This window comes from Henckelia pumila, chromosome 1 (genome assembly GCF_033568475.1).
Source record: "Henckelia pumila isolate YLH828 chromosome 1, ASM3356847v2, whole genome shotgun sequence".
Classification (NCBI taxonomy): domain Eukaryota; kingdom Viridiplantae; phylum Streptophyta; class Magnoliopsida; order Lamiales; family Gesneriaceae; genus Henckelia; species Henckelia pumila.
Window position 1 is genome coordinate 94,497,097 of NC_133120.1, and position 14,205 is coordinate 94,511,301.

A 14,205-nucleotide genomic window follows, 5' to 3' on the forward strand; every position below is an offset into this window, starting at 1 on the left:
AGCCTTCACAGTGGGTTTGTAGTTTCTCCCAAGCATCCCTAGCACAAGTACAAGTACCAATTAGATTAAACATGTTCATATCAACTGAAGTGAACATAGCATTAAGAGCTTTAGCATTATAAATAGCCGCAGTATTCTCTTCGGCTGTCCATTGTGATCTTGGCTTTGGTCCTGGTACATCATCATCTCTCATCGGTGGTGTCCAACCATCAAGAACACGTTGCCAAGCCCTGGACTCAATGTATTGAATATACATGCTCATCTTCAATTTCCAAGAGCCGTAATTTGTTCCATCCAAAATAGGTAGGTGAATTGCACTTGTGTACGGAGTGTCCATAACTAACCTGTAACACAAACCAGGAACTCACTTAGTAAAGTCAAGTGGTGGCTCTGATGCCACGTGAAAAAAACGGTGTACGTGGTTGTTATGTAAAATAAGACAGTGTTGTACTTCGTGTCGTAAAACCAAAGACAACACAGTGCAGCGGAAATTTAAAGCGTAAATAAAACTCAAGTAATAACTTTTGCACGAGTATAAAACTCGTGCGGGTGCCTTAGGGCTAAATATCACTAGTAAACGTAAGAGCAGTCTTACAAAACAATCCTAGTGATTTTACGAAAAATCATTAAATACTAAATTTCTCAACACGTTGAGAAATCAAACTTGCATCCTAAAATAGACAAGGTATAAAAACTTATTGGATGCAACTCCCGTGGCCTAAATTGAAGAGACAGTAAAGATCTTCAACAACACAATTCCCATAGTGTTGTCTCTGATGTCTTCAACACGAATGGCAACACGGGGACATGCAACAACGATGGTTGCAAACCTTGCTTCATAATTCTTCAAAATCTTCACTCGAATTCTTCAGAGTATGCGCAGAGTAGTTTTCGTCTGAAGCCTCACTTTTCTTGTGCGTGGAAATCCCCTTTTATAGATAATCATCCAAGCTTTGAAGATTTCCTTAGATAGAGTCCTACAAGAATATGTAACAACCTTTTAGTAGGAAATAAACTCTATCAATACATGGAAATCAAATCATGATAATATCAAATTATATTTTATCAAATAATCACATTATCACGATATGATTTAAACTTTGGCAAATATATCTTTAACATATACGAGATATACATGAAATATTTACCAAATAATCTATCTTGTCTAGAAAGCAAAATCTTCTAATTTCCAATTAATTGGGGCCGAAATATACAAGGAATAAAATTCCTTTCAAGTTGCATCATGATCATATCCAAGTTTCTTTGAGAGGTCTTCAATGCACACTTTGGTTATCTCACTGAAGCTGTTCATGACATCCACAATACGATCTTCTACTTCAGCCACTCTTTTGCGTTTTTTGCCCAATAATTTCTTACCTGATGTTGCCTCAGCTGAGATTGAATCTGCTGCAGACATTGAATCACCATTGTCTGCAGACCCACCAATAATCTTTTCCAGTCCAATTTCAATCCCAGCACCATCATCTTTCCCCAAGTTTAAGACATCCTCATGTACTGCATCAGCAAAGGTCTCGATGTGTTCCCCAGTTGCACGATCACGTCCAAAAATATCACACCAGTCATTATAATATGGTCAAGACCTGTACCTCATCCCACGGATGCTGTTGTCGATTTGTCTCGATCTTGATTGTTCATAGCATAACAACTTCTGCCAAATGATAATAAAGAATGTACAAAGTTAGTATTTCTATTACATAACTCAAAATTAATATTGTTCAATCAATATTCTTTCTTATATGAGAAATATTTAAAAAGTAATAAACTATTGAATGTTTAAACAATATGCAATAAACAAGATCGAAAACAGAATGGTTCTTGAAATTCTCATTTGAGAAATTTTTAAAAACTAATAACCTATTAATTAGAAAAGACAAACATGACTTCATATAATTATAACATATAATCATCGACAAAACCATTTTCACAAGGTGTGATTGAGTAAAGAACATGGACACTCCAACACATGGTGCAGATCAGAACCTCAGCCCACACTATTTGTAGCTTCAGTAAACCAAGCAACAATACTGTAATAAATTAGTTGTAGCACACAGAGAGCACCATCGGTGTAAAGACCCAATTTTACTATATTAATTAATTTGTGTGTTAAAAATATGTATTTATAAATATCGGGTTATAGACGATATTAAAATGCATATTTTATTTATCGAGCACACATGAGTTGAAATAACTCGAACCGGGTCAAAATTTAACTCCGAATGAATAAAATAAGACACACATTAAACTAATACATATCCATATACAAATAAATAATATATATATCATAATCTCTCTCCTCCAAAAATATCCACCACCTCCGCCTCGTCTGTTCTTCTCTATTTTGTTTTTCAAAATTTTCCTATCGCTTCAAATCTCCGTATCTTTGTCGTCGGTAATCGATTTTCGAAAATAAATATAGTTCCGGAATTCTCGCGACGTAAGCTTTCTTTTGATGCCAATTTCGTAAGGTTTTGTCGCTATCTCGAAAACCCGACTTCAACCGCCGCCATCGTTCGCCGTCGTTCGCCGCCGCCAATCGTCGCCGGAGAGTAGGGGAAAGTTGTGTCAGTTGTTTAACCCTTTAATTCCAAGATTTGAGGTTATTTTCAGTAGCTAGGGTTTAGAATTTTGGGAATTTCGATTCAATTAACTTCAGATAATTGATATTTGATTTATTATTGATTGTAGGTGTTATATCGGAGTCGATTGAAGGTATTGGCTATTTTTCAGAAATTATTCGGCCATTATTTCGAATTTTTAGATTATTGTAATTGGGATTTTCGACTTTTTAAGGTTATTGGAATCAATATTTGGATATTTGAATGTGTAGAATTGTTAGATATGAATTTCTGAAAATTTCAGATTATGTACCTTTGGGTATTTCGACATTTTAGAGTCATTTACTGATATTTAGACATTGATAGGATATTTGGAACTGTTAGTTTGATTTTTAGACTTAGTTTCAGTAAATGATTTTTCCACAGGATTGGATTATTCGAGAAATACTTGAGATATTTTTGTGGTAAATTAAGTGTTGGTTGAGGTACGTATGAGCTGTTTATATTACGACGTCTATAATGACATGTAATGTTATTGAGTATTTTGTAATGAGTGATAACGTGTTTTATGTGCTTATGTGAATTATATGATTGCATTCACTCATTTACATTGATTGTTAATGTGCAAAATTGGGAATAATTCCTATTTTCTTTTAATAAAATAAAATAAATTTCAAATATATTTTTATTGAAAATATTAAGGGATATTCGTCAAATAAGCATGTTAACAATTTTTCATAGCACGTTGAGCTTTGACTCCTTTGATTGCTATTGATATTGATCTCTTGAGATGTATTGAGTCATCGATGGAGCGAGTGACATTATTTAGTGCACTCCTGAGTTAGCACGAGATCGAGCGGGTAGCAACCGTGCTCTCGATGCTACTTACGACACTCCTGATGACATCATGAGGCCGGACGGGTAGCTCCTGTCGCCCTCGATGCTACGTGTGTGGATTAGCAGTGATTATTCAAAGTCAGCTGCGTTCCTGGCATGGGTGGCCACTGAGATTATTGTGATACGATTATTTGGACTCCATTTGGTATCCCTTATTCTATTGATACCTGTCACGCATTGCATTGCATGTCATTGCATTGTACTTGATTTTATTCATGTCAGTTATATTTGTCGTAATTTTTCTAGTTCGTCGTACTGGGGTCCGACCCCTGTTTTCTTTTTATGTTGTGGTTATTTGTGATTCCATAGCAGGTTATCCAGGGGGATTTGACGCATCTGGTGGAGCGTCATCTAGTGGTACCCAGTGAGTCGAGCGTGGAGTCGAGTTCCCAGATATATGTATATATCAGTTTAGCGAGTTTTATATTTGCCGGGGTGATGCCCTGTGTATCTGTATCGATAGTTTTGGACTTTGTTTTGGATTGTTATTTGTGTGATCGAGCCTTGCCGGCTCTGCATGTGTTTAGTCCTGGCCAGTGCGGCTATAGGTTTGTAAATTGGTTTTGTGTCTCTATTTTCGAGTATATATTGCTGGTTGTGTTGTACAGGTTTTTGGGATGTCCTATTTACGAATAGGTCATGCCGAATTTTCTATAGGCCCAAAACACAAATTTTTAACTCGTTTTCGCTGTTTACATTAGTTAATCCTGGTTTTTTATCATTAAATATTAAATCAGGATACGGGTCCTTTCATTTGGTATCAAAGCAGCGCAGAAGACTGATCCATACATTCATCACTTGAAGAATTAACTCCAGCAGGTCACTCAGGGAAATTCATTGTTGCTTCTGATGGATGTTTGCGTTATAATGGTAGACTTGTGGTTCCGAATTTGATAGATTTGAAAGAAGAGATACTACGAGAAGCTCATTGTAGTCGACATAGTATACATTCTGGAATTCAAAAGATGTATCATATCTTGAAAGCCCATTATTGGTGGGAAGGTATGAAGAAAGATATTTCTGACTTTGTGGCTAAGTGCCTGACGTGTCAACAAGTGAAAGCTAAAAGAATGAGACCAGGTGGTATGTTACTTAGTCTTGAAGTACCACAGTGGAATTGGGAACACATTACTATGGATTTCGTGATACACCTACCTCGATCTAATCGTGGTTGTGATGCCATTTGGGATATTGTGGATAGATTGTCTAAATCTGCCCATTTTATTCCATATAATCGTACTTGGACATATACGAAAATGGCGAAAATGTACATTGATCAGATAGTGGGATTGCATGGTGTGCCAGTTACTATAGTATCAGACCGTGATCCCAGATTTACTTCTAAGTTTTGGTCTAGTTTACAATCTGCTTTGGGTTCTAAATTGGCCATGAGTACTGCCTATCATCCACAGACAGATGGTCAATCTGAAAGAACTATTCAGGCACTCGAAGATTTATTACGAGCTGTTGTGATGGATTTCAGTGGTGGTTGGAAAGAATCTTTAGCTTTGGTGGGATTCTCTTACAATAATAGTTATCAAGTATCTATCGGGATGACACCATTTGAAGCCTTGTATGGCAGAAAATGTAGATCTCCGATATGTTGGGAAGAAGTAGGAGAACGACAATTGTCAGGACCAGAATTTATTCAAGAGATGAAAGAAAAAGTTGAACTGATCAGGAAAAGAATGAAAAAAACCCAGGATTGTCAAGCCAGCTATGCTAATAACAGACGTAGACCTTTAGAATTTCAGGTTGGCGATTTTGTTTTCTTGAAAGTATCACCATTTCGTGGTACTATGAGATTTGGGTGTAAAGGAAAATTAGCTCCTCGTTATATCGGTCCGTACGAGATTGTTGAGAAGATTGGTATTTTGGCGTATCGTTTGAACTTGCCGCAGAGTTTGTCTGCGATACATGATGTATTTCACGTATGTATGCTGCGAAAGTATGAACCAGATCCTTCTCATATCTTGAGGGCTGATGATGTGGAGTTGAATAGTTCCCTTAGCTATATTAAGTATCCAGTGCAAATTCTTGATCGTAAAGAAAAGCAACTTAGGAATAAGACGATTCCTTTAGTTATGGTCGAATGGAGTAGACATGGGAGAGAAGAAGCTACGTGGGAATTGGAGTCTAGAATGCGTCAAGAATGGCCTAATTTGTTTGACAATGTGATGAATTATGCCATGTACTCCGATTTTCCTATGTACTATCAGTGGTAGATGTTTAATCCCTTTGTATATAAGTTTGATGTGTGTTAATTTCGAGGAAAAAAATTTTTTTTTAGAGGGGGAGAAATGTAAGGACCCGATTTTACTATGTTAATTAATTTGTGTGTTAAAAATATGTATTTATAAATATCGGGTTATAGACGATATTAAAATGCATATTTTATTTATCGAGCACACATGAGTTGAAATAACTCGAATCGGGTCAAAATTTAACCCCGAATGAATAAAATAAGACACACACTAAACTAATACATATCCATATGCAAATAAATAATAGATATATATATATATCATAATCTCTCTCCTCCAAAAATATCCACCATCTTCGCCTCGTCTGTTCTTCTCTATTTTGTTTTTCAAAATTTTCCTATCGCTTCAAATCTTCGTATCTTTGCCGTCGGTAATCGATTTTCGAAAATTAATATAGTTCCGGAATCCTCGCTACGTAAGCTTTCTTTTGATACCAATTTCGTAAGGTTTCGTCGCCTTCATCAGCCGCCGTCGTTCGCCGCCGCCAATCGTCGCCGGAGAGTAGGGGAAAGTTGTGTCAGTTGTTTAACCCTTTAATTTCAAGCTTTGAGGTTATTTTCAGTAGCTAGGGTTTCGAATTTTGGGAATTTCGATTCAATTAACTTTCGATAATTGATATTTGGATTTATTATTGGTTGTAGGTGTTATATCGGAGTCGATTGAAGGTATTGGCTATTTTTCAAAAATTATTCGGCCATTATTTTGATTTTTCAGATTATTGTAATTGGGATTTTCGACTTTTTAAGGTTATTGGAATCAATATTTGGATATTTGAATGTGTAGAATTGTTAGATATGAATTTCTGAAAATTTCAGATTATGTACCTTTGAGTATTTCGACATTTTAGAGTCATTTACTGATATTTAGACATTGATAGGATATTTGGAACTGTTAGTTTGATTTTTAGACTTAGTTTCAGTAAATGATTTTTCCACAGGATTGGATTATTCGAGAAATACTTGAGATATTTCTGTGGTAAATTAAGTGTTGGTTGAGGTATGTATGAGCTGTTTATATTACAACGCCTATAATGACATGTAATGTTATTGAGTATTTTGTAATGAGTGATAACGTGTTTTATGTGCTTATGTGAATTATATGATTGCATTCACTCATTTACATTGATTGCTAATGTGCAAAATTGAGAATAATCCCTATTTTCTTTTAATAAAATAAAATAAATTTCAAATATATTTTTATTGAAAATATTAAGGGATATTCGTCAAATAAGCATGTTAACAATTTTTCATAGCACTTTGAGCCTTGAATCCTTTGATTGCTATTGATATTGATCTCTTGAGATGTATTGAGTTATCGATGGAGCGAGTGACATTATTTGGTGCACTCCTGAGTTAGCACGAGACCGAGCGGGTAGCAACCGTGCTCTCGATGCTACGTACGACACTCCTGATGACAGCATGAGGCCGGACGGGTAGCTCCTGTCGCCCTCGATGCTACGTGTGTGGATTAGCAGTGATGATTCGAGGTCTGCTGCGTTCCTGGCACGGGTGGCCACTGAGATTATTGTGATACGATTATTTGGACTCTATTTGGTATCCCTTATTCTATTGATACCTGTCACGCATTGCATTGCATGTCATTGCATTGTACTTGATTTTATTCATGTCAGTTATATTTGTCGTAATTTTTTATAGTTCGTCGTACTGGGGTCCGACCCCTGTTTTCTTTTTATGTTGTGGTTGTTTGTGATTCCATAGCAGGTTATCCAGGGGGATTTGACGCATCTGGTGGAACGTCATCTAGTGGTACCCAATAAGTCGAGCGTGGAGTTGAGTTCCCAGATATATGTATATATCAGTTTAGCGAGTTTTATATTTGTCGGGGTGATGCCCTGGGTATCTGTATCGATAGTTTTGGACTTTGTTTTGGATTGTTATTTGTGTGATCGAGCCTTGCCGGCTCTGCATGTGTTTAGTATTGGCCAGTGCGGCTATAGGTTTGTAAATTGGTGTTGTGTCTCTATTTTTGAGTATATATTGCTGGTTGTGTTGTACAGGTTTTTGGGATGTCCTATTTACGAATAGGTCATGCCGAATTTTCTGTAGGCCCAAAACGCAAATTTTTAACTCATTTTTGCTGTTTACATTAGTTAATCCTGGTTGTTTGATTATTAAATATTAAATCAGGACACGGGCCCTTTCAATCGTGCAATATACCTGAGCCACAGATCCACGAAATACCCAAAATAGAAAAAAAAAACCAAAATAAAGGAAAAATAGCATATAGAAACACCATAATCGATTTGAAGACAAAAAATAATTAGAATCATAGTACAAACTAGAAGCAACCATGTTGCCAGTGATGCACAATTCTAGAAAAACCAAACAAATTCATCAGGAAAGCAAAACGTGTTCATAACACAAAATAGTATAAAAATAACTTCAAACAACCAAGGAAAAACATGTATCATGTTCGATCTAGTCACTAAAATAAAAAATAACACAAAATCATATAAAAATTACCAAAATATTCACGAAAAAACAAAAAAAACAACTAAAAAAGAAAAAGAAATGTCATGGCGACGCAAATCTCACCTCCCCGAGTCAAGTTCTCAAGGTTTCTTCGTGCCTATTGAATCCTGGTTCTTCGCGTGGTTTCTCTCTAGCGCCGCCGAGAGAAGAAATAAAGTTTCTGAGATGTGAGAAATGAGCGTTAGGGTTTCAACGGATGGAGGTCATTTGGGGGCAATAGTGTCATTTTACATAATTATAATTTTATCCACCATTTATCCCTCCAACTTGTAGGGATGTTTTCTCCTTGGTGAACCAACATTATCACGGGCCCAATCAATTTTTGTGGGCTTTTAAAAAATGAACCAAGCATGGGTTGAAGAGTGATAACTCATTAATCCTTTATTTATCAAGTGTAGCAAACAGTACCTTAAGGAATTAATGATCAATGAATAAATTTGTTGCTTTTATTAAATGGATTTACGTTTTAATTATTTAATTACAATACTAAACATGTTATTAATTTGATCAATTAAATACAAATTAATCCATTATATATGTTACTGACTTATAAAATATAATATTATTAGACTCATATACAGACCAAATTAACCAAACGAATAAATTAGAAAGCCAGCAAGAAGAAAATTATTTTATTTTATATTTAATGCATTTGATATTTAACTTCCATGTATAAGTGATCATTTTTGCACATGGCAAAGGATTATCTCCTTATGTGATAATAAGATGCTATCATTAGTACAATACCTAAAAATAGTATTTGAGAGAGCTTTATAAGAAGCATTTTTCAGCTTTTCATTAATAAAATTTTATGAAATTTTTTTAATGAGAAGCTGAGAAGTGCTTATTAGAAGTTCTCCCAAACACTATTTTAATTCCTTAAAGATAGAATGAAATTTATTCTCTCTATTATATGGAGATATATTAACATTTGGGTAATGATGCCAACTTCCATTAAAATACCGAGGACATATATATGATTTAAATGGTGTTAGAATTTGGGTAAAATTATTCCGAATGAAACATAAACTAAACTTGAATGAAGGGTGTGAATGCAAAAATTCCTATAATTAACTAATTATATTAGTCATAAAATCAGTAGATAAAATCCTTTTAAAAAAAAATTTCCTTATATTAAAAAATTGATTAAACGTTGACCACAATACACACTTCACCTCACCGGTCATCATTGTTATATATATTTGTTGTTTTAATAAATTATTTTAGATTAAGAGACGAGCATGGACCCATCGTTGATGCTTTAGATTATAATTTCCATGGCCGCCGGAAGAAAAAATTACTTTCATGTTTTGGTGGAGATATATAAATTAAACAACATTTTATTGCAAAAAAATTTAATTTAATTTATTGCAAGAAATTTCTATGAAGGTCGATGTTGGGACTTCATAGGTCAAGTATATGTATATAGTCTCTTTCAGCCACAATAAAACCAAATTAAAGCTCGTGAAATTATAAATATATATCATGGTCCACAGGTAAAACTTCTAGTCCATTAATTTCATGGCCTATTAATTTGCAGTAGTATTCTAAAGAGATTTGGTATGCTCGTGATGTCCCTACGTACGTACTTGCATTGGATTGAATTCAACTTGAATTATATATGTTAATTCGATGCTCATGGAGACAATTATATAATTGTAAATTACTTAGTAGTTTCGGCATTGACCAAGACCATAATATCACTCAAAAACCTCACTCACTCTTTCAAGTGCTGTTGTTTATAAAAGTCAATTAATTAAGCTGCCTGCCGCGAAAGAAACTATCTTGATATCTGCCGCTCTTCTCTCCAATATCGCTAGCTCCTTCCGGCCGCCGGCCGCTAACCGGTAAGTCTACTCAACTAATTACCAGCTTCCCTTAACTATCAATTATCCTTTGATATTCTTAATTGATTATATTATATATAGCTTAACTCTAGAGTACTTGTCATGCATCTTTAATTTTTATATGCAGGCGTTATTGGTTTAAGTACTAATGGAATTAGAGGTCGAAACGGGAGGTCGCCGATGGGAGAAAGTGAACCGAGACAAGTCAAGGGTGCTGAAACGAAGAGCAACTCTACTTCTTTCATCATCTCGTAAGTGCAACTGCATGGTGTCGGTAATTCGATCCGTCTAAATTATATAGCTCAATTTTGATATTTTTACGTCTTTTTCTTACTCTTTCTTTTTTTTAAAAAAAAAATAATAATAATTCAATTTACTCGGTTTTATTAAATTAATATTATTGGTTGCTTGTATAATTTTTTATCTCATTAAAATTTTCGATAAATAAAGGCAAAATTGAAAATCGTTCTATTTCCAAATTCTTTTTAATTAATTGTATGAAAACACACCCAATTATTTAATTATAATATAGTGGGTGGGTGAGGTTGGTCCGGCCGGACAAGAAATATCGACCTTGCATGCATGGTCCCTTCGTATAATTGAGCCTCACAATTATTACATATGACGTATATCATACTTTTTTAGGTGACGTTGGTTGATTGAATAATAGTTAAATATCTGTAGATCAATTTGAATCGACAAATTAAAGCTCATTTTTAACGTACATTTTTTTTAGTGTGTTACAATTTTACTTACTTTTAAAAATTAATTGGCCCAGGTTACACTATTTTTTTTTTTCATTTTTAAAATACCTATAATATATATATATATATATATATGTGTATATATATATATATATATGATCTTAGCCTAAATTAGATATTGTTGACTATTTAATTAGACAAAGAAGGTTATAATTAGTGCAACAACTTGTGTCATATTTTAGTTTTAATTAGTTACGGTTGTTGGTCGGAGTACTGCTCACATATAAATAATAGTAATATCCGATATATGTCAAAAAAAGGATTTCAATTAACAAGAATGAGACTAATTGTTTTCTTTAAAAATATATGAGAAAATTACAATCTTTATATTGTATATTTGGAGCCATTTTGTAATCTTGATTTTATATATATACTGTGAAAATTTCATTAATTTCCATATGTTATTCTCTCTTTTCGCTTTGTTTTTTTGGAAATTTCGATCAATTTTCTAACATGACATTTTAATTAATTAATAAATATTAACGCGGGTCGAGTTGGTTTGTGCACAGAAGGAAGATATCTGAGCGGGTGTGTTCCCCTGCACAAAGCTGCGTTGAAGGGTGAGTGGGAGAGTGCTGAAAGCTTGTTGGCCAACGATATGACCTTGGGTCAATCTCGCATCACAGAAGGCGGGGAAACTGCGTTCCACATAGCTGCTTTGGAAGGGCATGCACTTTTTGTTGCTAATTTACTTCAAAGGATGGGCGACCAATCTTCCCATGTACTGGAAATACAAAATCAAAAGGGAAACACTGCACTCAGCTTCGCTGCCGTCGCGGGGCATGTCGATATCGCTGTTTTGATGATAGAAAATAACCCAAGATTGCCCACAATCCGCGGTGATGGTGGTGTCACCCCACTCTTTATGGCGGCGTTTTTAGGCCACCGCGACATGGTCGATTATCTCTTCCCATTATCCGGTTTTGACAAGTGGGATGAGAACGATCAAATTGAGCTTCTCACCACTTCCATCGCCTCCGGGTTGTATGGTGAGTAATTGACACGTACGGTATGCTACATGTACACATTGAGTTATACACTGGGTTACACGCTACGTACATATGAAATTACAAAATTATCCCACCACTTGAGGACGACATATATCATCTAAACAATGAATGGATGCAGATCTATCTATCAGAATATTACAACAAAATAACAATCTAGCTGGGGTTGAAGACCGCGAAGGCAACACACCTTTACTAGTGCTTGCACGGGATCCGTCACATTTTCGCGGCCTAAGTGACACCATGCAACAAGGAGTACTCAGCTGGAGAACCATTGCCCGTGCATGTTAGTGATTTTTATAATATATTTCGTTATATATGTTCGCAATTTCCTATACGCTAGCTGCTAAATGCATGAATTCTATCCCTAACTCCGAGTATGTGTACAGTTGCTTCAGTGCTGCCTAATAACATGAAGTACTTGCCGAAGCAAGAACTGCCACCAACAGATGATCAAGATGATGATGCATATACACTGCTCGATTATCTTTGGTATCTTACCGCATCAAGCCATCAACGAAATGATATCGAAACCGGACGAGCTAATAATATGGAAGCAGCTTTTGGAAACGCTAATGCGAAACTTCTCTTTACAGCAGCAGAATCAGCAAATGACGAATTCTTGGTGGAGCTGATTCGGCGTTATCCGGATTTCTTGTACAAAGTTAACGAGTTCAAACACAGCATATTTCATATCGCCGTTTTACGTCGCCATGTCCAATGCTTCAATTTAATATACGAAGTTCACGGTGTGAGAGATTTGATACTAACATATATAGACACCGAAGGCAATAACATAATGCACTTGGCAGGCAGGTTAGCCCCTCAAAATCAACTCAATCTCATACCAGGGGCAGCCCTTCAGATGCAACGAGAAGTATTGTGGTTCAAGGAAGTCGAAAAGTTGGTCCAACCATCATACAGAAACATGAAAAACGATCAAGGCCAAACGCCACACGACGTGTTCATCTCAGAGCACCAAGACTTGATGAAAGAAGGCGAAAAGATGATGAAACAGACGGCTAAATCATGCATGCTAGTCGCAATGCTAATCGCCACGGTGGTTTTCACCACCGCCTTTACCGTGCCCGGCGGGTACAACAACAACGGTTCTCCGAGCCTACAAAACCAGAGGCTTTTTTATGTTTTCCCCATCTCCGAGGCCGTGGCGACCCTATCCTCTTTGACATCAATGCTGATGTTTCTTTCCATACTCACGTCCCGTTACGCGGAAGACGATTTCTTGGACTCGTTGCCTTTTTGGATGGTGATTGGGGTGGCATCCCTTTTCGTGTCCATAGCCGGGATGATGGTCGCCTTCTGCACATGTCTCATCTTCTATCAACACGGATTGGCGTCCATAACTGTTCTTCTACTTTTCTTTGCTACCGTGCCGGTGATGTTTATAACCTTGAAGTATCCTCTTTTGGTTACCATACTACGTTGTACCTATAGTTGCAGGTGGCTGTTTATTTCAAACAATCGGTTGTTGTCCTAGCCTAGCTATATTAATCATATCATATAATATATATATATATATATGAATAAAATCGACTGCACTGAACATGTCTTGTGCGGTCTACACGATATGGGCGTCTCGTAACGCCAAGTGGTTGGATTTTGTATGTGTTTTTAATTTCTCTAAGTTTTATTTGGTGTCCAAACTATGGCATATATATATATATGTAAGGTTTATCGAGTTTACTCGAAAAGTAATGGTGGCAAACACGGTCGGCATATATATGTATGTTAATTCCTTGCAATTAATCTCGATCTGCTCAAAAAAAAAATTATATTTATGATAATTATTATGAATTGCTCAAAGCTCTTCAATTGACCAGTACGTTATCACTATGATGTAATCGGAGATATATTTCCAACTTATTAACTCAGGATCTTTTTCATGTATTTCCGACGTTGTAGAACTTTGGTTAAATTCTCAACAATCCTCCTCTCAAACCAAGGACCACGATTATTCCCTCAAGCCCAACCGTCCTCCAATCGAGGTTGCTCCTCCTCACTGTGTAGAGGTGCGTGTCTTATATGAAAGACCGAGGACATCACCCACCTCGATATATTATCAAAACTTTTTACCGAGAGTCCTCACCTCTTTCGTTTTAAGTGTCCGAGGAACATTCCAAATTTCCACCCAACCACGGGCGGAGCCACTCTTGGGCTAGGGTGGCTCCAGCCCCACCTATTTTTTTTAAAAAAAAAAATTAGTAGTTTTAATTTAAAAAATTTTCTTTGCAGCGGCTTTAAAAAAAAATTCAGTTATTAATAAAAAATTAAAAATTAAACAACTCTCACAAATCACACTTCATTCCATTTTATTATTTGGTTTATTATAGTAAATTT

The 14,205-nt window shown here is 35.8% G+C and overlaps 1 protein-coding gene across 1 annotated transcript; it reads left to right on the top strand.

Annotated features, from left to right (window-relative positions):
- Positions 1 to 9,959: 9,959 nt before the first annotated feature.
- LOC140874630 (uncharacterized) lies at positions 9,960 to 13,572 on the top strand. Its single transcript, XM_073277972.1, has 5 exons — positions 9,960 to 10,076; positions 10,204 to 10,327; positions 11,350 to 11,829; positions 11,969 to 12,133; positions 12,237 to 13,572. The coding sequence occupies exons 2-5, from the start codon at positions 10,225 to 10,227 to the stop codon at positions 13,343 to 13,345; spliced, it is 1,857 nt and encodes a 618-aa protein (XP_073134073.1). The 5' UTR covers positions 9,960 to 10,076; positions 10,204 to 10,224; the 3' UTR covers positions 13,346 to 13,572.
- The last annotated feature ends 633 nt before the right edge of the window (positions 13,573 to 14,205 follow it).